The sequence below is a fragment of the Scleropages formosus genome, chromosome 11, assembly GCF_900964775.1.
Source record: "Scleropages formosus chromosome 11, fSclFor1.1, whole genome shotgun sequence".
Classification (NCBI taxonomy): domain Eukaryota; kingdom Metazoa; phylum Chordata; class Actinopteri; order Osteoglossiformes; family Osteoglossidae; genus Scleropages; species Scleropages formosus.
The window spans coordinates 817,033-841,938 of NC_041816.1; the positions used below are offsets into that span (position 1 = coordinate 817,033).

At 44.8% G+C, this 24,906-nt stretch overlaps 2 protein-coding genes across 3 annotated transcripts in view; one reads left to right on the plus strand and one right to left on the minus strand.

The window, feature by feature from the left end:
- itga11a (integrin, alpha 11a) overlaps positions 1-19,461 on the plus strand; it is a 40,147-nt gene extending 20,686 nt beyond the window's left edge. The window contains exons 12-30 of the mRNA XM_018752523.2: positions 1,843-1,991; positions 2,870-3,013; positions 5,126-5,329; positions 5,596-5,726; positions 5,822-5,988; positions 7,674-7,813; positions 8,658-8,768; positions 8,986-9,071; positions 10,093-10,297; positions 10,451-10,549; positions 14,465-14,541; positions 15,056-15,139; positions 15,284-15,374; positions 15,627-15,740; positions 16,794-16,877; positions 17,169-17,279; positions 17,398-17,493; positions 18,284-18,397; positions 18,591-19,461. Coding sequence (XP_018608039.2) covers positions 1,843-1,991; positions 2,870-3,013; positions 5,126-5,329; positions 5,596-5,726; positions 5,822-5,988; positions 7,674-7,813; positions 8,658-8,768; positions 8,986-9,071; positions 10,093-10,297; positions 10,451-10,549; positions 14,465-14,541; positions 15,056-15,139; positions 15,284-15,374; positions 15,627-15,740; positions 16,794-16,877; positions 17,169-17,279; positions 17,398-17,493; positions 18,284-18,397; positions 18,591-18,668 — 2,285 coding nt within the window. The 3' untranslated portion in view covers positions 18,669-19,461. The remainder of the gene's footprint in view (positions 1-1,842; positions 1,992-2,869; positions 3,014-5,125; positions 5,330-5,595; positions 5,727-5,821; positions 5,989-7,673; positions 7,814-8,657; positions 8,769-8,985; positions 9,072-10,092; positions 10,298-10,450; positions 10,550-14,464; positions 14,542-15,055; positions 15,140-15,283; positions 15,375-15,626; positions 15,741-16,793; positions 16,878-17,168; positions 17,280-17,397; positions 17,494-18,283; positions 18,398-18,590) is intronic.
- A 660-nt stretch (positions 19,462-20,121) lies between these two features.
- Positions 20,122-24,394, minus strand: fem1b (fem-1 homolog b). Of its 2 annotated transcripts, none has more exons than XM_018752367.2 (2): positions 23,719-24,394; positions 20,122-23,226 (listed from the first exon to the last, which is right to left on the minus strand). In XM_018752367.2, exons 1-2 carry the CDS (start codon positions 23,964-23,966, stop codon positions 21,591-21,593), a joined length of 1,884 nt encoding a protein of 627 aa, XP_018607883.1. In that variant the 5' UTR covers positions 23,967-24,394; the 3' UTR covers positions 20,122-21,590. The 2 variants fall into 2 exon arrangements, with proteins under 2 accessions (XP_018607883.1, XP_018607884.1); XM_018752368.2 differs by having other exon boundaries at positions 23,368-24,394.
- Positions 24,395-24,906: the final 512 nt, after the last annotated feature.

A 24,906-nucleotide genomic window follows, 5' to 3' on the forward strand; every position in this document is an offset into this window, starting at 1 on the left:
TCTAAATGTTTATTTTTTACTCACTTGCTTTTGTCTAAAATCATCTTAAAACTGTATTACACTTCACCTTTTTAAATGACCAAATTTTTGTGTAAATTTAAGGCCACAGCAGCGTGAGGCTGCTGTAAATAACTGTGTGAGCAATTTCACCCTGATAACAGGATCACCGTTTTGATTGATATAGAACATGTGTATGGGAAATATACTGGGTGTCCCACGTAAATGGAACCATATGGAATATATTCATGGACAGGGAATACAGTTATGCAATAAATGCTGGGGCTAAAAAAAATGGTTTTTAAGGTCCCCAGATATTTCACCAGATATTTATCTTGATTTTTTTGCAATGGGGTCTTTAGAAGACATGGTGTGGTCTAAAAGATTTGTGACAGCAACAGTCTGAAAAACAGGACTGCAGATGTTTGCTCCCAAGTAACCTTTGTGAACTTACACAGGGTTCATTGTGACATTTTTATTTATTTAGTCTGATACAGTACCTGACACAGGTATCCCAAGGAAAAACACATTTGCCCCCTCTGTGTGTCTTACTTGGCAACTAGGGATAAAATACCTTGATGAAGGGCATCACAGCAGTGCCTTTCCTAAGACTTGAACCATCAACCTTTAAAAATCCATGCGCTTCACCATTAAGCTGGTTAGTCTGTTATTTGTTGAAGTCATGAGCAAGGATAAGCATTTCTCTTTTTTTGAGCAAAATATTAAAACTAAGAAAATATATTGAGCAAACTTGAGAGGACCATGGTGGCGCAAAGGGTTTGGCAGGGGCCTGCTCTCTGGTGGGTCTGGGGTTTGAGTCTGGCTTGGGGTGCCTTGTGATGGATTGACGTCCCATCCTGAGTTTGTCCCCTCCAGCCTTGTGCCCTGTGTTTCTGGGTTGGGCTCCGGTTCGCCCCAGCCGCACTTGGGACAAGCAGTTTCAGACAGTGCGAGCAAGGAAAATGTCAGAATAAAATACATGTTTGAGTACTTTTAATCTTTTGTTCCCTATGTGTTTTCTGTGGTTGAGTCTGTGTATGGGACAAATTTTGCAGTGCTAGTAGTTTCATTAATATTGGTTTGAGCTTGGACCCGTACTCGCACCGGTAGCTCACCCAGTGTGGGCTTTCTCTCTCACGATACATGTGGCGAGAACATTGACGCGTTGTGGTTTGACACCAGTCCTGCTGCAGCCCTCTCTGTAAACCATTTTGCTGGTCCCACCACCACATCCCACTCAGGGTTTCTGGTTTCTCCATCAGAGTGCCAGAATGTAACCTACTGCTCCATCATTAGGGATCAAGGGTGAATGCGGGAGGCCTTACTGTGCGCAGCGATCAATGCAACTGCACCAGCTTGCAGTGGTACCGTAGACGGGAGAGGCTGTGGAATCAGAGGCTCTTTTTCACCCACATTGCCACTGAAAGCTGTGATTGAAGGAGACCCCTGCTGGGACTTTTATTGAAGCATCCAGTTTGATGAACTGGCAACAAAGGCATGCTGAAGTGACATCAAACGTCCCTTATTAAAAATATCTTTACGAGGCACATTTATACATATTTATTGGACAACAAAGAGACAAAGACCACGCGCTGTAAAACTAGGCTGACTAAGCTGTTTCTAGAATCATGCAAAATAAGGAGCAGGGGGTCTGTTTCAGGGTTGGGGTGGTTAAAACCCAGTTACCAATGGGGGGGGTTATGGAGAGCTGCCATCATCCAACATGTCGATGAAAACCAAATCAGAGTGCTCTCTCGTAAGGATCACATGCTGTGCGGGTGGTTGTGTGTCGAGCTGTACGTGCAGCTGTGTGACCCTAGGTCTGTGTCGTAACTCTGTTTCCAGGCTACACCGTGTCATCTGTGGTGTCTGCCAAGGACGGCAGGCTCTTTGTGGCAGGAGCTCCACGCTTCAACCACACCGGCAAGGTCATCATCTTCACCCTGACCAACACTGGCAACCTCACCATCATTCACTCCCTGAAGGGACACCAGGTACAGTGAGCAAAAACACACACAGCATGTTCACACACATAGACATATAAGACACAGACTTGAACACATGCAAATACACATAGCCAGTAACCTGGCAAGTTTGTAATTTTCAGTCCATGTTTAGTTCAGATTGAGTTTAGCTAAAGCCTGATTTTTGAATGTTAGCATTCGCTTGGCACGTGCAGCCAGTTCTATTGAAGTGCTATGTTTAGAAAACTAAACTTTCTCAGAACCACTTCCCTTGAGGGAATCCAGCATGAGAAAAGGTTTCTATTCTTAAGCATGCTTAAAGGCCCATTTGTTTTGACTTTGTTCTTCCCATAAGAACAATTACTGGTTAACAAAAGTGACCCGGCTGCCTGCAAAAACGTTAGAACATTTACCCGCATCGGTGCAAGCTGGGCCCGTGACTAACTACGGCATGCTCTTTCTTACACATCTCCATGCACACGTGTGCAACACTTGAGCGACACCATGACAGTCTAGACTCTACATCCCCTTTGTCTGCCTCCCAGCAGAAGGTCCATGTGCTTCTCATCTGTGCTGCTGAAAAACAGGGTTACTAGGTAAACAGAGTCCCCCCCCAAGCCCCAGAGCTGCATGACTAAAGGGGTAAACAAATGCATCATATAAAACGGCTTGGGGGAAGAAACGGTGCATTCTTTAGGCATATGTGTTGTTTACACTTAAAGAGGATTCACTGTTTTGAGGAGTCAAGATTCTGTTGTTGCCACCTGTGCCCAGAGTCAAGGAAAACTGTAATTTTTAATGGGATCAGGAAACAACAGGATGTAGAGGACTGCATATCCTGTGATGCAGGTAGGTTGCTGTTTCCCATAACTTGTGTTATTTTACGTAGACTATATGTGGTTTTGCAGATTGGGTCCTACTACGGAAGCGAGATTGCACCAGTGGACATCGACGGAGATGGAATAACGGAGCACCTCTTGGTGGCAGCTCCCATGTTCTTTGGAGGCGGGTGGGAGAGGGGCAAAGTCTACATCTACAGGGTGACAGAGCAGGTTGGTCCATATGTAAATCAGATGTCCAGCTCAGATTGCTTGCATGCAAACAGCAGGCCCTGCACACATGACATGTATTCAGCCCCGTTACTGGAAAATGTTCCGGCAGCCCTTGGGTCATTGGTCCCCTACCCCTTCCATGCATCTGCCCTTCTGAGCTGCTCCCCTAGCAGATCACAATTAGCCCCGTGGCACAACTCAGTGATGACAGACGTTGGGCACCTGCTGGCAGGCTCAGCAAATAAGAATGCCACAGCAGACCTTCTTCATTAGACACAAAGCACTTGATGAACTCAGCAGGAAAGCATTTGCTCCCTCAAAAGTAATTATGTAGAGGTCCAAGGTAAAAATCCCCTAACATGCGGAAACTGCTGGAGAGAAGATCAGAAATTCTTGCCCATTATGAGCCCTTGAAGCCAGCCAGAATGCCCTCCAACCGTTTTTATAAGTCATTTTCCAACTGCAGCCCAGTTGTGAGAGACGGCCTGAGGGACATGTGATCAATCAAAAGGTTGTGAGGAGGAAGAGCACCTGGGGTTTTTCTATGACCATAGTGTCCCCAGTCATGGTGACCGACTAGTCCAAAAAGCGTGGATAATAGGTAAGAAGGGGAATCCTGGCTAATAGAGGGACAGGCAGAACAGCTAGGCCTGGACACACTCCATATGTTTCAAATAACCCCCCCTGCTGTTAATTGTCTTCTTGTCTGATATCTACCAGGCTTTGATCCTGGAGGCTTGTTTCTGGGCACTGGGCCTTTTTCCACAACCCTCATCCCTCAAAAAGCCCACCTCTCCAGGATCTCAGGCTTAGCAAACAATGAATTAGTAACTAAAATAAGTGTAGCTGACTTAGTATTTTCTACTACTGGCCTGGCATTTGTGTGACATTTTTTGCATAATGCTCAAGGGTTAAACTCTGAAGAGTGAAGGTAATTGTATTTTAAGACATGAATGTTTCCTACTGACTTCATACAACACTGGATCCTGCAGGACAAACTTTCACGTACAATATTAAGAAGCCACATGTTTCTTTGATCATTCCATACCACCATTAAACAGACAGGCTTCATGGTGGCACAGTTTTCAAATCATACTTCCTTTGAGGTGCACCATTTGAGGAAAAGAAGCTGGAAAACGGAATCTGAGTATGGAAAATGGTCCGAGCTTGAAAGTGCTATAGTCTGTTTTTGAACTTTACTTCTGGGATTGCATACTTTATAACTGTGCACGATTCTGTTTTTATAATTTCTGTTCCTTATGGTCATTCTCTTTGTCTCATTCATTTGTGAATGGATTTAAAGTAATTGTGGTAACAAACAAAACCATGGAAAGGCTGGAGAAGTTAAAGATAACAATCTTATCGTGTGCTGTCCATAGCCTGTGAGAGTTAGGATTTTTGGAATAACCTCTTTGGGGTGTCTTTGTGAGCACAGGGAATGAGATTTCACAATTCTCCTTGGCCACAGTCTGTGTGTTCTTCTCATTCCAAGTCTGATTCCAGGCTTTAAAGGTTTGAACTGTTATAGCTTTGGTACGATTCCAGATATCTCTGTGCGTACAATATTTTTGCCCGGCTGTGTGTTACTAAGCACTGGACTTAAGAAATTAACTGATTGCAGTGAATACTTTAAAATCAGCAATTCACAGTTATCAAAACAATGTGAAAAGCCAGCTATTACTGAAAGTTGATTGGCTGTTGAATTTTAAAAATGGAAGTGCGCATTTTCCAATTCGTACAATATCCAGTTGAACAAAGAGAATGGTCACCGCAATAACACTCATGATACAATATCAGTGAGCAAATGTAAAAATATCCACTACAGCAGAGGCAAAAGCTGAAACTGATAGTTTCTACCTTAGTGACTCTGAGTGACTCTCGACAGCCTGCTGTATTTCAGGTTTATAGCAGATTGCTCACTAAAAGAAGCAGTTTCACATAGTTTTCATTGTATTGCATCATAGTGTATAACTTTGTTCAGACTGTATCATGTCAAAATCACCCTCATGCTCATTTTAAAAGCCTGTAGAAATGAGGGCAAAGTCACTGAAATCTTGTTGAATATTTAAGCTTTAAGCCTTAAATATATCTGCTTGATGTCTGTCTTCTTAGCCCCGGTTTATCCTGGACGGGGAACTAGAGATCGTGGACAGGGGGCAGAATTCTCGATTCGGGTCCTCAATAGCCCCCGTCCCGGACCTCAACGGGGACCGATATAGTGAAGTGGTGGTTGGCGCACCACTGGAGGATGACCACCGGGGAGCCATATACATCTTCTTCGGCCAGCGTGATGGAATATTGCAACAGTACAAGCAGGTAACATACTGGTGGCATAGTGATTAGTGCTATTACCTTTGGGCCCAAAAGTCACAGGTTCCAGTCTCACTTGTACCTATAATACTCTTGAGCAATGTACTTGCATGAAGGTGCTCCAGTAAAACTGCCTAGCTGTATAAATGGGTAAACAATTGTGAAAAGCTTAATGTTGTACATCACTTTGGAGAAAAGTGTCAGCTAAATGAAGTAAGTGGTGTTTGAAGATTATGTCAAAGTCTTCATTCCTCCACTTCTATCACTCTCAGAGGATTGGTGCAGCAGACCTCTCATCTAGCTTGAAGTATTTTGGCTGCAGTATTCATGGAAAGATGGACCTCAACGAGGACGGACTGGTGGACCTGACGGTGGGCTCCCTCGGGGCGGCTGTGCTGCTCTGGTAGGTGGACTGTCACCGCCACTTCAGCACAAACAGAGTGAAAAAGTACTGATTTGATGATTGCCGGGTGACTTCCAGATGACTTTTCCCCCCAGGTCAAGGAGTGTCGTTCGCATCTATGCCAACGTTCGGTTTGAACCCTCCAAGATAAACATCTTCAACAAGGACTGCCACCGAGGGGGCAAAGAAGTGACCTGCATGTCAGCCATCGTGTGTCTCAATGTAACAGCCCAGACTCCCATTCTGCCAAATAGCAAAGTGGGTGAGTTTCGAAGCCATAGCCATCATCAGTTGGGCTTTAAAAATGACCACCTTTAAGAGATGATTAAGATTTTTTTTCAGTCATTGTAAACCATGTAATCCAGTTAAGTCATACTGAGCCCTTCATGTTAGTCAGTTGTGTCACCTGCTTGCTTCTGAGGAAGACGACAACATCTCTACTGCCGATCTTCCCAGAGTACAGTCCTCAGCTAGAGACTCTCGGATGGAGATTTAATGCTACTCTGAAAGATCTTCCAGCCAAGCACGCCAGTATTGGCTGCGCTGCAGTGCTGGCTTTGACAGTAGGGACTCGAGCTGTACAGTGGAAGAGCAAGGTCACAGGGAGGGCCTCTTCCGGTGTGCCACACCGGGTTGTGCTACATTGACAGAACATTCCTGTTTCTACAAGCTCCTGGTATGTTAAGCACAGAAACCAGCATGTGAGGGTCTCTGCCAAACCCAGAAGAGCTGTGTTGGCAGTGGCAGGAGCATGCTGGGTATTGTGCTGCAGTAAACTAATGTGGGAAGGGAGAGGCAGGCGGATCTGCCTCTGGGGGCCCGACTCAGGGCAGGCTGGGTTCCCTGGCAGCGGTCCATGAACAGTCTGACCCCTGCCATCGCTGTTTATTGTGCTAGTCAGTGTCCCCACCTCATGTGCAGTCACCGGGGTGGTACTTGCAGGGGATGTGCTAAACATGTGAGACAAGGGCAAAATCACAGCAACCAGTCGGAAAACTCGTGGGACATATGAAACCATTGCAGTGAAGAGCGGAACATATTTATTTCATATTCCCATTGTCGTGTCAGCCCTTAATTCTCATCAGATGTGCTGGGGTAGCAAGTTTGCAGTCAGCCCTTATATAATGGAAACCTTCCCCCCCCCCTCCCAGTGCGGTGAGCCGGGGGGCCTCGGTAATGCTTTATAACGTGTCCATCTCTGGAGCACTTAGTCAGGTTTTATCTTAAAATGAAAAATAAAATGCAGTTGAAAGTTGCAGTCGTTCCTGTCATACTGTCTCCAGTCTGGTTCCTATAAGGGAATAGTAGACGTCTCTGTGTTGATACCGTAAAGAGACTGGAAAGCTGACATACCTTCTGTCTGAACTCTAACTTTGAGCTTCAGTTACATACATCAGTGGCGGCTGTGCAGAATTTCTAGATGAAAGGAAAATTCTGCAGGCGCAGCATGGCGTTCCAGATGTCTTCTTTCCTTTTAAAATTGTCACCCCTCTATAAAGTATAGAACTGTAAGTAATACAGGGAATGGAAAGAGAATGGAAAAGACAAATAATCTGTGGTCGCTTTGAGTCAACTGAATATGGCATATTTGCATGGAAAGGAGTCCTCGAAAATACCAAAAAAAATTCAGTCTTTTCATTCACATTCCAGCGTTTCAGTTTATTCAGATGTAGGCACATTTTTGAATTTATTTCCCTTGGCCTTCTTTTTAAGCTTAATAAGAGTGTCCCTATGCATTCTTGTGCAGTGTTGAGCACTCGCCGAACCCTAACCCTACATTGCCTCATTATTTCGCCATCATTCTGTTAATTTTTACTGGGAAGTAATAGTCTGTTCCTTCCTCTGTGTCTTGTTTTATTCATCAGTAGAACTCTATTGGTCCTTAAGACCTTATAGTTTTTTTCCTCAGCCTTTTATCGTTTTTTTCCTTCATCTTCCGTCCTTCAGCCTTGAGTTACAGCGCCTTCATTGAGGACCGCCGCTACACCCCTCGGGCTCTGCTAGATGACAATGAGAAGCAACAGTCCCGAAACCTCACCCTGCTTCCTGGGACGGAGTCCTGTGACCATGTCTACTTTCATGTCTTGGTCAGTATCCATAGGAGCAGATTGCTCTGGCATTGGCCAGCACCCATCATGTGAGAAGACAATGTCTAAAAAATGTAAGAACGGTCTATCCATGAAAGTATATTTACATTTTTAATTTATTTAGTTGACACCTTTCTCTGAAGCAACTTATGTTGTTAAGCTTACACTGATTTACCCCTTTATGCAGCTGGGTAACTTTTTACTTGATCAAGTCAGGATAAGCACTTTGCGCAAGTGTAATACAGCAGAAGCGGGACTCAAACTTGTGTCCTTCAGGTGAAAGGCTGTAGCTGTAATGACCTTCTGTCCTTCGTTGCACCTTACTAGATCTTTACTGTAGTTCTGCTGGACAAGGGCTGCCAGCGGGGCAGCTGATAACACCGGTGCCTCACACTTCCTGGGCTTTGGGTTCAAATCCAGTTCAGTCTGTGTGCAGTTTGCACATTCAGCCTGTGTTCTCATGGGTTTCCTCTGAGTGCTCTAGTTTCCTCTTCCACTGTGTGTGTTTATGATTGCCTTGTCATGGACTGGTGTGCCATCCAGAGTGTACCCTGCCTTATGCCCTATGTTTCTGGTGTTTCTCTTGGACCACCATGGCTGCATTTGACAAGCATTTACAAATGAATTCATTGTAAAGGCAGAATTACCCTGATGTGTGGGGACAACAGGTAATAGAGCAGTTAATGATACCAGCTTGCGACGTAAAGATCTTTTAGACAAGGTCCTTAACCAGGCCTGTCTCAAGTAATGGCCTTGGATATAAGGACTAAGGAAGCAAACAGTAAGGTATTGCTTCTGCTGGACATGTCAGGAGCCGACTTTTCAATTTTTCTCGCTGTTACAGGAAACAGCCGACTACGTGCGACCCATAGTCTTCACGGTGGAAGTAAACCTTCAGAACCCCAACGTGGGCCCCGTGCTGGACGACAGCTGGCCAACCACGGTCAGGACTGAGGTGAGGGGCACACGGCCCAACCACCGCTCGCTGCTCTAGTATGATGAAGGGAGCTGTATGGCCTCCCATCTACTGCGTTCCAAGGTTTCTACATCAGATTACTTTAACTGCTGTGCGTAATCTCTGTCTGATGAGGTGAAAAATGTCCATGTTTGGAAACCAGAAGTAGTCCCGTATGAGAGATGATCTGTGAACAAACTTCTGCATGACCCACCAGCTCCCCTACTGGAATGGGTGTGACGATGATGACCACTGCATGCCTGACCTAGTCCTGCACAGTCAGTCTGATCTGTTGGATAGTAGGTAGGTCTCATCTGTCTCTCTTTCTTCCATACACACACACACACACACACACACACACACACACACACACACACACACACACACACACGTACGTACATTCAGGGGCACGTTATGTTGTCCAGCCACCCAGGGGACATCAGCTATGGACCGACTTATATTTAAATGTACTAAATAACTTACAAAAGCTGATAAGAAAATCAGAAAACTTACAAAAGCTGATGAGAAAATGTTTTATTTTTAAATAGCTACCTTAAAAATTCCATTTGTTCCATGGAAACTTCCCATAAGATCCTTTTTTCAAGATGCATTTTCCTTTGTGTTGATATCCTTTCCTGCGCCTACACATGCATACACACACACACACACACACACACACACACACACACACACACACGCGCCTAAATATCAATCAACAACAGCACATGCCCATACAAACAGCAGAGAGTTCCTTTTTATTTCATTTTATGTAATTTCACACTGCATGGAATTGTGTCAGAATCAGTTATTCTTTGGCCCCCAGATTCATCGTACGGACCACAAGTGGGTTCCTTTGTTTCTAAACTCTACTGAAACACCACATAACCTTGCCCTCAGTGAACCACTAGGGTTAGGCTGGAAGTACGTCATGCGTTTCTGCTACTTTATTGGCACATGTTTAAAGAAGGCGAGAGTTACTGCTATTGTCCTCCCAGTGAAAGTTTCTCAAGACTGGGGAACTCTTTGTTACTTGCTAAATGGATGAACAGAAGCAGCTGGATGGTACAATATGAATCAGCCATATTTTCAAAGTCGTGGAAATTTTTAGAGCTGGCATGCACCAAGTTGTGAAAAAGAAGTGATGGAAAAGATTAAAAACATCTATATAGCAATGTGAAACCATAAGCACCAAATAACTAATGTAGTGGGATCTGCCGCTGAGTCATTTAAAAAGAACTGGCAGACATAAAATACGGCACATAAAATATGATCTTTCCTCTCTTCGTGATGGTGATGCCAACCCCCTGCCACCCCCACTCTGCAGGCAGTTCTGTGGGCAGGCAGTGCGCTCTGGGGCCATTGTCTGTCAACAGCAGTGGACAGGGAAGGAGTCCGAGCGAGTGATTGAGGGATCACGCAGGAGGATGGTGGTGGATGCTCGCCTGGAGAACCGCGGTGAAAATGCCTACAGTGCCCAACTCAACATCTCGTACACAGCTAATCTGCGCTTCTCCAGCTTGATCGTCAAGGTAGGGTGCTACCCAGGTCCATGAAGCCATTATTGTTTCAGAGAACTCAAGTCTCCTTGTAAAGATATTTGTAACAGTTATTTGCATTGAAAGGTACAGGCTGGTAAAGAATTGCACTGTCCATAATTTCCCAAATCATGGTTGCTCTTCCAGGACAGCTCAGACATCAAGATTGAGTGCCGTACCAATGGCAAGCAAAGGCATGAGAAGACCTGCAATGTCAGTTCGCCCTTCATGAGATCCCAGGCTCAGGTGGGCTTGAACCCTCAATCTGCCTGGTTCCACATCAAGCGCACAGATATACAAGCACATGGACACAAATATTGTACTTTCTTATACTCATCACACTGGTCTCTTTCATTCACACGCAATACAATACATGAGATTCACATTCAGAATTCTGCTAAATTATTTGCAGCAAAACATTCAGATGTTGACTCCAAGCCTTAAATCACACGCATACACTGCCTGAAACCGCTTGTCCTATGCGGGGGTCACGATAAACCGGAGCCTAACCCAGCAATACAGGGCGCAAGGCTGGGGGGGGAGGAACACAGCCAGGACGGGATGCCAGTCCGCCGCAAGGCACCCCAAGCAGGACGCGAACCGCAGACCTGCCAGAGAGTAGGCTCTGGCCAAACCTGGTGCGTCACCCTGCCCCTCAACCCTTAAATCACTTTGACGCAAAATATTATGTTAGAAAAAGTTACGGCATTGACATAAACTGTGCATATTGACTTCAGAATAAATGCTTTCGTACTAAGTTTTTGGTGAGAAATAAAAGTTCAGTCCAAAACTTGCACTTCAGAAATAATCCATAAAGGTCAATTGACCAACAAGCTGAAGTTACAGGGTAAGATATTTACTACATTTAATATTAGTTTTAGTTTTGTACAAAAATATTACCTTAAATGTTACTTTAAAACTGCAAGTGTTTAGAAGTCAGCAGGATTTGAGTTTCCCGCTAAAGGTGTGAATTCTCATGCAGGCCACTACAAATCTTTTAAGGACTATTTCACAGATGTGATTCTTTTGCTTCAGTCTTTCCTGATTGACTGTGGCTGCTGTATTTAACCGTTAAACCAATTCCTGGGTCAGCTGTGTGACACAAAGGTGTACCGTGGAAACAAACAGGGGCGTCATCTAGCGCATCTTCTAGATGTGACATGGAGGTGAATGTGATCTTGTTCAGGGTCCAGGGCTGCAGATGAAGATACGCTAAAAACTCGGAACCAGGCAGCATGGAAACCACATCACTGCCTTCACACTGCCTACACATTACTCAACTACTGTAACATGTTCTCAGAATGATGTCTGTCAGATAAATTGCACTTCATGGCTCAGTTTTTATTTCTGTTAAAATGACTTTTTCTTTGTTTTATTATTATCCAGCTCCCTAGCAAACGTTTTCTCTGCGGAGGGGTTTATACGGGAATACCACTGAAATTAACAGGAAAAAAAATGTTAAAATACATTACAACTGGGTTATTACATTTTGATCTTTGAGCACTGTATCCTAGCAGTTTTCTTGCTCTGCTTACACTACTAGGAAACCAAGAAACTAAACCGAAATTACAAAGCTAAGATAAGCAAATACAGCTGAATTCTGGCTCTTGCAGTATCCCAGTGGATTGGAAAAATGGAGTGCAGGAGCGCAGCTCTTAGCACTGAAATTAGAACATGAACTCTAGATGTCATCATCTGGATTGGATTCATCACTCATCACTCGGATTACATTCGTTTCATCACTTGGATTGCTCCTACCTCTTTCCCTCCAACCCTTATCCCTCAGCTCATAACTTCCACTAGCGCATATACTAATGGACGGACTGTTCTACAGCTAGGTAACTCAGGTCCTCACATCTCACTGTTTCGGTGTCTGAGGCCTTTGTGTTGAGATGTTACCTTGTAGCTTACTGTAAAACCCTGTAGCATACCGATGCTTATTATAAACTGCTGTAGCTGCACTATAGCTGACTTTGAAAGCAAGTAGTTGCTCTGCAGCTTACTGTAAAATCGCGTAGCACATGGTAGCCAACGGGAAACCCCAGCAGTCTCCCTGTAGCTTTCTGTAAAACCCTATATACTGCTGCTTACTCTGTTACTACTCAGTAGAGTACTGTAAAATCCTATTGCGTTCTGTAGTTCACTATGAAACTCCTTGTGTGCCAAACCATTTCAGCAACAACAATGTACTGTATTTACCGATATAACTTAAGGGCTTGTGGAATAAGCCACAATGCAGAAAAATAAATACACGAAATGATCAGGCGTGCATTACCAGTAAACAATTTGGTGTGATTGGCACATGGAATCGGCACACTGAAACACGAGAAGTCCCACGTTCAAAGAGGCTTCTGTGTAAGTCCACCCTGCCTGGTCACGCGTGGCCTCGGGGGTTTTAAAAGCAATTGAAGCAAGGAGAACTCTGTGCAGCGGGAGAGTGTATGCTTTTTCCATGCGAGACTCTGCCAGGATATGGGGGAGATGGGGCCATTACCAACATTCAACACAACAACATTTTCCGGGCCTGGTTCACTGAGCTGGGAATGGACTATTATGGCTAACTCTCCCCACGTGGAGCTCATGTAAACCCAACGGCACTGAAACGTACATCATTTCGGTCAGGCACGCTCACGACTAGCATTCCTACGAAATGTCTTAGGCTCGCTGTGATTTGGGGTACGTTGGTTTCAACAGCATCTACCCCCTTATTCTAGAGGCTTGTTTTCATGGAAAGAGATACCTTATTAGGTATTACTCAACCTCTGGGCATCCATAAGGAACTACAAGAAGAGGGGACTGGCTCAAGTCCATAAATTAATTCATTGGTCGAACCACATTTCAAAACTTAACGTAATACAGCACTGGCAAAGAAAATTAAATTATTTGAGTATTGTGAATCATTTTGCTTGCATGTGGAATGTGGTTGCCCGCAGTTCTGGAATGGGGCTCATTTTTAAAATGCATAGCCGAAGCTGAGAGCCTATTGCCTAATATTACTTATGGCTAGAAAGTGAAGGCTAATGTACATCTTGCCAAATACAGCCCACAATATCCCTGCAATGTGTCACCAGATTGCTTTAAAAAGATCTGAATTAGGTCATTTTTAGAACCACCGAACTAAAAGCAAACCAGACCCATTTAAAATCACCAGACTGGTAAGTGTGCCTTCAGATACTGCAGGGAATGACGTTCAGGGATGTTGTGTGCTGAGTAACAGCTGGGCTCAATGGGTACACAGTAGCAAGAGCTCACAAATGAAACTGAATCCATGTGTATTGTCTTAGTTCTTGCTCGTTATTACTGTTATCATTATTAATTGGTATTTAGCTCTAACAGCTTTGTCTAAGGTAACTTACGATGTTAAATATACTAAATCAACTACACTAAATGTCCTACAGTCACTCACTTATTTATATAGCAGAACAATTTAACACAAATACACACACACACACACACACACACACGTGCACTCTAAAGGCAATTTACAGTGACCAGTTCACCTGAAATACAACTGTTGATTGTGGGAGGAAACAGGAGCACCCGGACGAAACCCACACGAGCACGGGAAGAACACGCAAACTGCACACTGGTTTGAACCCACGTCCAAAAATGCAGCACAGGAGCTGTGAGACACCAGTGCTAGCTGCTGTCACCATGTCGACTGTCTCGCTCACGCCCGTACGACCAAATAGCCTGTCCCTTCGGCACAACTGAGAATGTCACCTTCGCTCTCCGTGACAGCTGCACTGTCAAGCTGAAACTGCACATATTTAGAAAGCATGTCTTGTTATCTGGAAAGAGAAGGGAAAGTAAGGTTCTACTCACAGAAGGAAGGAGTAAATGGCCAAAAAACTATCTTGTGTTCGAAGCCACAGACTTATTGCAGGTTATTGCTGGCTCTCCGACGCGAGTCTGCTATAAATCAGCTTGTATTGTTTTTGGAAAGAGCGCTTCAGAAAGATTTCTGTAGCCTGCACAAGTTCAGCGAAGCTCCTCCAGTGGGTCTCATACCTTCTCAGCGTTCACTTACACACATTTTACTGCTGTTCACATTTCCCTCTGTGCATTGTTGCTGTGTCAAGTGTGTGTCCGCTGTGTGCCTGACAAGCTGGTGTATGACTGACATCTGAAGATCTGTTTCCTTCTTCTCACCTGTTGCAGGTGCTTTTCCGCCTGGAGTTTGAATTTAGCCGGACAGTGTTCCTTGACCACGTGCAAATAATACTGCAGGCCAGCAGGTAAGAGCACGTGCTCAGCTCATAAACGACCATATGAACAGAACAGTAATTGCACATCTGTCACAAAATTAAGAATGTCATGGGGTGGACATTTTTCATTCATAAGTCATCACTATTGTGATGTGCATTGTGATTCATTCACAAGGTGATGCTATCCAGCTAATTGTTAGCGTTTATTCTTTCTTCATGTCACCTTCTGCTGAGAACTTTGAATATAGTCGTTGCTTGCTTAACGTCAGGTTTAGGGACCGAAGCACTAACAACACAGTCAAGGTAAGCAATGCATAGGCGGGAGTTGCACCACCTCAGCAGAAAAAAATACTATTGGTAGGTCGTGCAATTTCAAAACGTGAGTTTTAATGAAAAGCTTGAGCACTGTCACTAAAGTGAATGTTAGTGAACGTGGTATAAAAACGGCATGGTCCTAAAAGTGTATATTCATAGACATCACGTAACATTAGCTGAGCGATGACCGAGAATTTCCAGAATGTTTTCAAGTGTTTGTGCTCTGCAGCGATGGGGAAGAAGTGAACACAGCTGACAACTACAATGACATATTTCACCCTCTGAAATACGAAGCTGACCTCCTCTTTACGAGGTTTGTTCAGTCTTATGTCCACAGCTAAAGAGATGTGTGCTTTTTGTTGAGTGAAGTGGTTAAGTTTGGCCGATCACCTTGAAATTTCTGCCCCGATGAACCAACTTGGTCCACCCCCCACCTCTGTGTGATCTCCGGCTTCAGGGACTCAAACCCCTCTCGCTGTGAGATCAAGTCTGAGCGCTCTCTGGAAAAGCCTGCCAGCTGGAGGCCACCTTTTAACTTCACCTTCCAGGTGAGTTTACCTGCTCCCTAGGTGTATCACCCTGGGGAAGAGAATGAACAGCTGTCATTGGTTTCTCCGGGCATGTATCATTATATTCCAGCTTTCACTGTGACATATTTATATTAATTGCTGACTTGTAATATTTTTGATCAGCTTCTGTTTAAGAAAAAAGATTCTTATGTTTCATTTCCCCTTCTGAAAAAAAGGAAAAACATGTTTGTTTGTTTTTTTATTATTATTATTGCTTTTTGTTCAATACAGATACAGAACCTTGGCTTTTTCCCTGTGAGAGATTTGCAGCTGAATATTGAAATTCCTGATATGACCAAAAGCATAAACCAGGTTCTACAGATAGCAGACTTCTATACTGATGAGGTGAGAGACAGACATGCTGTTTAATGTTTACTGAAGAATGGTTCCACATTTGAACACTGATGTACCGAAGTTGAGGGAGCACAGTGGCGCAGAGGGTTTGGCTGGGTCCTGCTCTCTGGTGGGTCTGGGGTTTGAGTCCCCCTTGCGATGGACTGGCATCCTGTCTTAGGTGTGTCCCGTTCCTTTCCAGCCTTGTGCCCGGTGTTGCCGGGTTAGGCTCCGGTTCGCCATGACCCCTCGCTTGGGACAAGTGGTTTCAGTGTGTGTGTGTGTGTGTGTGTGTGTGTGTACTGAAGTCATGCACCTAGAGATTGTTCCAATTCAGTTTATTTTTATAGAGCACTGTTCTCACCACAGTGACACAGAGAGCTGAAATAGTTGCTGTAACTGATCCAGTACTGCAGTTATAACAGTTATAGTTCACTATTATGATAAGCCAGTTGACAGCTGAGGAGAGGAAAACAAAAAATTCCCAAACTGCAAAGAAGGAGAGAAAATAAATCTCTGGGGGTCCAAATACCAAAGAATGCCACCACCTGTCCATGGTATTCAAGTGTAATTACTTGGGAACTGTGCGGATGTATGTAGTACAAAAGACTGGTATGTCTGTCAGGAAAACCTATGGTCTGTGGAAGCTAAGGTTGATATCCAGGCCCTTTGTTACTGTTCCTGGTCGGTCGAGGTAGGCACTTTTCGGCTCCGAACCACAGATCCCGCTGGTTGCTGTAGGCAGTCGTCATTACCACTGCTCTAACCGCCACATGTCCAACATACTCCAGTAATGGAACTCCTACTGACATTTATAGGGTTCCCACAGAAGGGCACGAACGATGGAAATGTCATTAACACTGGCTTTAACAATTAGAATGAAAAATCCAGTTCCATGTGCCCGCTGCCCATTGACTGAGACAGTTTCCCATTAAACCAGTGCTGGCTCAGTCGGCTCCAAGTATGGCAGCTTTGGGTTTGTTGACACCGATGGGTTTGTTGTTGTATGATACCAGTACTGGTGATATTTCAGAGGGTGTGTGAGGTTGTGTTGTTTTCTATCAGACAGATGGAACACACTGCATCCCCCAACTTAATGTGACTCAGAGCCAGGACTCCCCTGAGGACATCACCCCTTTCCCACAGCTGGTAAATCCTCCATCTGTCTCTTACTATCGGTCTCATGTACACCCGTATAAGATGCAATCTGTGGACTGCTACATACTCCCAATTGCCAAACTTAAAAATATTATGTTATGGTTATTTCCTTTCTGTATGCTTATAAAATTCAGACATTTTACTTAGGCAATTTTGAGGATAAGTATCTTGCTTTAGGATTCTACTACAGGGCACTCTCTTAGATTTGATCCGGCGACTATCGGGTTATAAGTCTGCGTACCCCCATTCGCTGCAGTGTGCCGTCTGTGTGTGTCTGTGCAGAATATGTCCAGCAGCATCACAGTTCCTGTCCAGTGCAGCATCAGCCTACCACCCCACAGGACCATCACTGTGAGAATCAGTGGCAGCCTGCACATAGATGCCCTGAGCTCTGTGAGTCCCCTGTGTGCTCATTTCAACCACCATCATCTTGAACCCCCACTTTATAAGCAAAGTTGGTGGGTGGAAAGGGAGTAAGAGCTTAATGAGAGCTTAAACCTTATCCTGCCAGGTGAAGTTCAAGACTCTGAAGCTGGTGACGACGGCCTTCATAGAGCTGAGCCCATCCAGCCCCATGTTTCTCTTGGAAGAGAGACCCACGCGACACGTAAGTCCCAGCTTGATTGGTTAGGCCATTGAGGGGAGAACCCCAACACACCAAGCCTTCAGGACTGCCGGATATCTGTCTTCAGAGCCATCATCACTGGTACTGATCAGGGTGCCCTGCCAGGCTGCCGTGAGTTTTACAGTCCAGCCAGAAATCCAAGTGCACAGTAAATACCGGTGACCTTAAGAACCAGGGGAACCAGCGGCGCACGTTGCTGTGGTTCGGATACGCGGAGCTGTGCTGCCACCTGCTGGGAAGTAGTCTTACGCAGCACCCTTCAAGGAGCTGTGCGCTGTGATCCGTTCATTCCTCAACTGCGCTGTCTGAGATCCAGTTTACATTTACATTTGTTCATACAGCGGACACTTTTCTCCATAGCAACTTAGAGCGTTAAGCTATTTACAGGGGTTCACCTATTTATACAGCTCTGTAATTTTTATTTGAGCAGTTCAGAGTAGGCAGGGTAGTTCAGAGTAGTACCAGCTGACAGGAGGTGGGATTCAAACCTTGATCTTTCTAGTGGAAGGTGGCAGCTCTAACCACTATGTTATTCCCCATTCTGTATTACTTAAATATTGTAATACTGATTTTTAAAATGCATTGCCTCCCAAATTTGAAAACTGAAGCAAATTGTATCAGAATGGGTGATAAACTCAGTTTAACCATATAAATTGGAACCAAGACTGTTTAAAAACATTTTGTCTATTAAACATTTCGATAGCTGATTAATTAGGAAACCAAGAAAAGCTTGATTATCTATAGTTCCTACTTCTTGTTTTGATTTTCTCAGATAATCCTAGAGATTAGAAAGGAAGAAGATCAGAGGATTCCCATCTGGATTATAATTGGAAGCACACTGGGGGGACTCTTGTTACTGGCTCTGCTCATCTTGGCCTTGTGGAAGGTAGGTCAGCTATGTAGAAACATCTTAGCGTACGTCCACGAATATTTCACAGCGCAACTTGGCCTTTGTTTTCTCTTGAATGAATTACACCACGCCGCATCCACATAGCTCTCATAAAAACACACAAGCACTGCGTACAGCATCAAATTGGCCTGTTTGGGACTTTGACGCTGCCCCCCCCCCCTCCTCCCAGCTTGGGTTCTTCCAGCGGCAGAAGCGGCAGCAAGAGGGAGGGCAGGAGGTGAATGGGAAGCTGGCGGAAGAGCGCTAAGGCCGCCTGCTGCGGCTGGCCCAAACTCAGGGACCATCAGGGATGGAGGCCACAGACAGCTCTGAGTCAGTAAGGGAGGGACGACTGCTTTGTGCCCTGGGAGTACTGGTCCCCCACGAAGACACACTGCCAACCCACAACCAGACAAGCACAGTTCAGCCTGCCCACTCATTTCCTCGAGACCAGTCTGTTCCCATCCTTCCTCCACGCTCCAAGCGCTGAATTCTCCTCCCCACGTGGTGGAAAGCAATGCAGGGCCCTTACTACATGCCCTTACCACAGAATAGTTGCTTCTACTGGGCAGATAAGGACTGAGCTTTGAGTGTAAATCGCCAATCTCTAACTAACTACTAAAGATAATGCTCTGTTGCTGTGGCCTCCCTCATCGCAAACCTCCGGTCCGATTCTGTACCTGTCGCTTCTGTCATCTTTCGTTTATGCAAGTGGATGTATCTGAACCTGGTGGCCCCCGGTGCACCTGGCAGGAAACGAGGAGCCCGTTGGTTTAAGAGTGATGGGATCGGCAGGAGCTGGCTCAGTTTCAGGAACTGCGTGGCCTTGCAGCGGAGGACTGAACTCAGGCACTGGACAGATCAGCTCAGATCTCACAGCAGTAGCATCAGGAGGCAGTTTCTTCAGCACACAAGAAACTGCATGACATTGCTGACACTTTCCCTATCAATCCCTGTGAGGAACTGGTATCCAGATCTAGCATTATATGATAACCCATACTTCTCTATTAATGAGGAGGAAGAGTTTCCTAGTTTTTTATCTGTATTTTTTAAAAGATATCACCAACCTTTTTTTTAAAAATAAACTTAATAAACTGTAAAGATTTTGCAGAAAACACATTCACCCAGAAGCACTTTCATGTGTAAACTTGAAATTTGTAAATAACCTGTCAAGATCATTGTTGTGTTCCTGTGATTGTGGCATTGCTGTTAATAGCTATGTGATAAAAATTAGTGTGCACTGATTTGCGCAACAAACAGCCTTTATGACAGGGTGTGCATTGTACAGGTGTCAGCACATTTTCTAATCTGTTCGTGGATACCAAACCAGTGTTTCTAGAAGACTGCCAAGGTCACCACACAGAGGAAACCCAGCTGGAATCTCTCCAACCTTTAACCTTGCACTATCACTATAACAAAAAGGGGAATACAAATCTTTTTAAAGAAAATTATGTACATTTGTTAATGGCCTGAAGTATAACTGTAAAGTTCTTACTATACTTCTCAAAGTCTTTTTTGGAGGGGGGGGAAATCAAAGTGTGCAGTGGATTTTGCTCAACCTGAAATGTTGTATTATTGGACTGCAGTAGAATAGGATTGCCTAATGATCTCATTCTAGATTGATATTGACAAATCTCTAAAATGTTCCAGTGCTCTAGTATTCTTACATTTCTTTACATAGGATAAGTAAATTAAAGAGACAAAACATCCTTTTTTCCCCACCTTTAATCGCTGATAAGTACAACTTGTAAAAACTTCTATGACAATGAATACGGCACAACGTGGGCCTGAAGGTAAAGCATGTACTGTACATTCAAGTGCCAATCAAAGGGCATGGACGCATGGAACGGTGCCCACTGTGGTAAATATGCTAAGATGCACTTACGAAGACTGCAGGATGGAGGAAGACAAGAAGCGTTATGCACAGACAAGAAAACTGTCAAGTTCTCTGCCTATCCCTCACAGCAAGCAACAAGAACAGGTCTGAAGCTCCTCATGCCTTGAGTTTCTCCAAGCGAAGGGACACACCTCACTGCACTTTAGGACACTGGCAGTTAAAAGGTTTTTAATGTCACAATCAAACCCACGCGCAGCACTGAATTAAAACAGGCATTTTACATGGCTTTAACAGAGCATTTTTTTTTTCTTTAGTATTTCAAGAATTTGGCTCAAAAGTACACCTGCCATGAACCATGATTCAGACATTAAGAAAAATCACAACAGAAAGAAAAAGAATATCATGAATAAAGTGCAGTCCAAATATAGGTCAGGAAACTTTTTTCTGCTTGCAGCTGAATTTTAAGATCCATTTCACCCCTTTCTAAAAATTAATTCTCAATACTTAGAAGTACTGAAAAAATTAAAAAAAAATAGTAAATCGGCATGTTTATCCAGGATTGGACAAATCTACTAAGGCCAACTGATTAAGCTTTAAACAACATCAGTTTTAAAAATACAAAAGAAACAGCTCAACAGAAGTTCTTATACCCCAAGGCAGATGCATTCTCTGTACCCATAATTTACTACATCAACATTGGAATCTGAATCTGGTCAACAGTGATACACATCCTATGACATGACATTTCAGACATTATCAGGAATATCCAAATTACACTCATTCTCTCATCGAGGCAGAACTGAACTATCCCAGGAGATTCAGCTCACCTCAACCCAAGTACGCATACTTTGCACAAGGCCATCATCAAAGGAGCCTTGTTCTATTTTATTCTAGGGTCACAAACCTCATAACAGTAAGACCGAAAGAATATAATAAAAACCTTAAGCTGCAAAGGGCCTTAGTGTAGAAAAATTCACCCTGCAGAAAAATACAGAGGATTTATCCTGCAATAGCAGTCTTGAGCACTGCCTTTGTTAGTCTCTGTGTAAGAACACTCAGGAGATACTTGTCCACAATCAATTGGGTGGCATACTCTGTAAGAGCTGTTTCTTTGGATTTGGATAAGAGAAATATCTGAAGATCCAATATCATGCTGCATTAAAGTTTTGTTTGCAAAAAATGTTCCATCACTGAGATTAAAGTGGTATCTGCGACAGCTGGTCATTGATTGAACGTGAACAAAAGCTTACACCTTTATAAACATAAAACAGGTTAAACATTCTAAATTTCAATAAAACGTTACTAAGGCCAGCACCATCTGAATTACAATTGAGATAACGAGATAGTTCTCTGTCAATGGAACTCTACAAATTCCTCCAGCGTTTTAGGGATCTGGTTGCGATAGGTGATCTGGTGTTGCTGCACTGCACGTGCTGCCAGGCACTTAAGACTCATCTTCATCTGAGTTTTGAGCAGGATCTCCGAGACACCCGTGGTGCTCTTGTCTAGAGGTGTTTTCTTCTGCTTGTTGGTCATGTCTGTGTGAGCACCTGCCTCCACCAGGCTGATGATGATGGCATGGAGCGTAAGGAAGTCACTGATGGGTCGGTTATACTGCACAATGATGTGGAGCGGGCTGTTGCCCTCGTTGTCTACGGCGTTGACCTGTGCGCCACAGTCCAACAGCAGTTTGGTGACCTGCGCATTAGGGAAGCTGCACACATCGTTGGTGTGGAAGTCATCCACTGGTGTGCTGGAGCTGATAGCCAGGTGCAGCAGGGATGAGCCATCCCGGGAGCGTGGATCCAACTGGATGAGGTTGTAGATCTGCTTGTTGATACGTGCCCGCTCCTCCTCGCCGCACTGCGTCTTGGTTGAGATGCAAACCAGGTAGAGGAAGGTATAGATGTTAGACTCATAGTTGTCCATAGCAGAGTGCAGCTCAGACTCCTGGGCGCTCTCCACACGGGCCATGCTCCGCTCAATCTCTAGCACACTGCAGCGCAGGACCTGCTCAACATCCCGTGCCCTCACTGGCTCATTCAGGTGGATCATCTGTGAGAAGACCTGGGCGAAGCGCAATAAGTCTTTGTGAGTATTGCGGTTCCCCTTCTGTCGCAAATTCAGAGCATGTAACCAGAGCTTGATGCACTTATCGAAGTCCATGTTGTCAGCATAGACAGCCCCACGGTAGATGATTGGATGCGACACGTCAATATTATCAGAGCCCAAGATCCTCTCACGCACAATTAGTCCCTCCATGTGCAAGGCATGATAGTCCTGCCGAATGGCCTCCAGCTCCTGGGGGGTTTGGCACTCCCTACGCCCACCATAGGCCTCTACAGGTGGCAGCACCTCCTTGGCAATGATGTTTGATGAGTCCCTGTAGCGCTCCAGCATGGCAAGATAAAGGTAGTGGTATGTTTTAAGAATATCATAATTTTCACGGTCATTGGCAAAGGAGGCACCCAGTAGCTCCAAGGCCTCGATGCGACTCCTGGGGTCGCAGTCCACATGGGAGAGAAGCAACTCCACCACATCTGCCTTGCAGCTCTCAGCGGCCACCTTCAACGGTGTCATGCCATGACCATTGACCACCATGGCGGCCTGGCAACGCACCAGCTCTTTGACGATGTCGAGGTGGCCGGCTTCTGCGGCAAAGTGCAGAGCTGTAGCGCCGCAGTGGGCCCTGGCATTAGGGTTGGCCCCATGCTCCAACAAGAAGCGCACCACATCAGTGTGCCCTTTATAAGCAGCGATCATCAAGCAGGTGTTGTCGTACTTGTTGGCAATGCTAATGTCTGCGTGATGCTCCACCAGGTAGCGCACTATGTCCAGGCGTCCGTCGAAGCAGGCTGCCCGCAGGGGGGTGGAGTTAGTGACAGTTGTATGGTTCACATTGGCATTGTGCAAAACAAGCAGATGTACCACTTCGAAGTGGCCAGCCCCTGCGGCACACCAGAGAGCAGTGGCACCATCGATAACATACCTGGGAAGTTACAGAAAAGACAGGTTACCAAAGGTAAAGAAGTATTTTAAAAAAATCAAAGTTATTAACATTTATGTACCCGATGTATGTCTGGAAAGCAACTTGTATGTTGAAGAGTCAGCTTTACGATGATTTACTTACCTATAGCTATACAGCAGCATTTTTTAATATATCAGTTTTGGGGAAGTACTTATCAAGAGTACCACAGCAGGAGTGGGATTCAAACAACCTTTAGACTACAAAAGACCCTCAACACTAACACTGCCCGCCAGCAGCGCAGGTTAGTTAGTCACAGCTGTTTTTCCCCTCATGATTCTTTAATAACATGTCATGTAGTGTTCACTTATTTATTTATATGCTACCGCCGGGAGCAAAAAAAGACTTCTGAGAACAGGGAAAGCAGGTGAAAACACCACACAAACGAACGAGAAGTCACACTTTCAGAGTCAGAGGCGTTAACTTAGAAGACGAGGGAGGGGATGTTGTACGGACCCGTCGAAGCGCACCGTGCCCGTCTGCTCCGTGTCCACCCGGTAGTGCTCGAGCAGCAGCCGGACCACCTTGGCGTGTCCGTTGCGGGCCGCGATGATGAGCGGAGTGGAGCGCTGCCCGCCCTGCTGGCTCACATAGTTCAGCAGGTAGCGGATCTCGGCCTCCGAGTGGTTGAGCAGCAGGGCGGCCAGGGTCAGGACCCGGCCCTCGCTGGCCGCCTTGTACACGTAGCCGGCCAGCGACTCCATCGGGGCCCGCCGCCCATGAACGACTGAGCACCGATGCGGGGCTCTCGGTGAAAAGTGCCGAAACAGGGCTGAAAGCAGCCGCGGCTGATCCGGCAACTCGTTTCGCCACTAACGTGCCGAAAACATGAAGACCACTAACACTAAAAATAAGAGCAAGGTCGGTTGCGCGCGGTTTCCCCGCATGAAAGGCCCATCACACATCAGTCAGTCAGACTCCCGGCGTCTTCCTGTCGCTGACAGCCGGGGAAATAAAACTTAAAAACCAAAAGTGGCCGTTCAAAGAATAAAACCACGCGGTTATGTCTCACTATAGAACTTCTCTTCGTGGATTTCGTTTATAGATACCGAGTCACGACGAAATTAAAAATGTCTTTCTTTCTTTCTTTTTTTGACGTTTCCAGGACACCTTTCACCTTTGCTACTTTGCCCGGGATCAAATACAGGAAGTAATTGTCCACCAAAGAAATTCCTCCGGCGGGCAACCGACGCAGAACGAAATCATACCGGAGTGGTTCATTTCGGACCCTGAAAGCTGCTGCACACACCGGAAATACGTGGCTTTGGACTTGTGTCAGAAGCGTTTTCAAATAGTGCAGTTCGGAGTGAAAGGGGGTTCATACATTTATGAAAATTATTTGCATTTGAACAGCTCACATTTTTAAATTAAAATTGCTAGTGTGAAAAAAAGCATGTCAAAATGACATATCTGTGAGTGCATAATTTAAATATGATTATTTTAAACTAGTTTCTAACCCCTGCAATTTCAGAAAATTGCAGTGGACAGATGAAGGACAAAAATGAAATACTAAGGGCAGTAACAGTTTAAAAGCATTATAATAGTTTTTATACCTGAATAAAAATGGTGTATTTTGATATTTTGTGATATACAAACCTTAAGTAAGCCAAATAATTTATAAAGTGTAACTTTTTAAAGGATTAA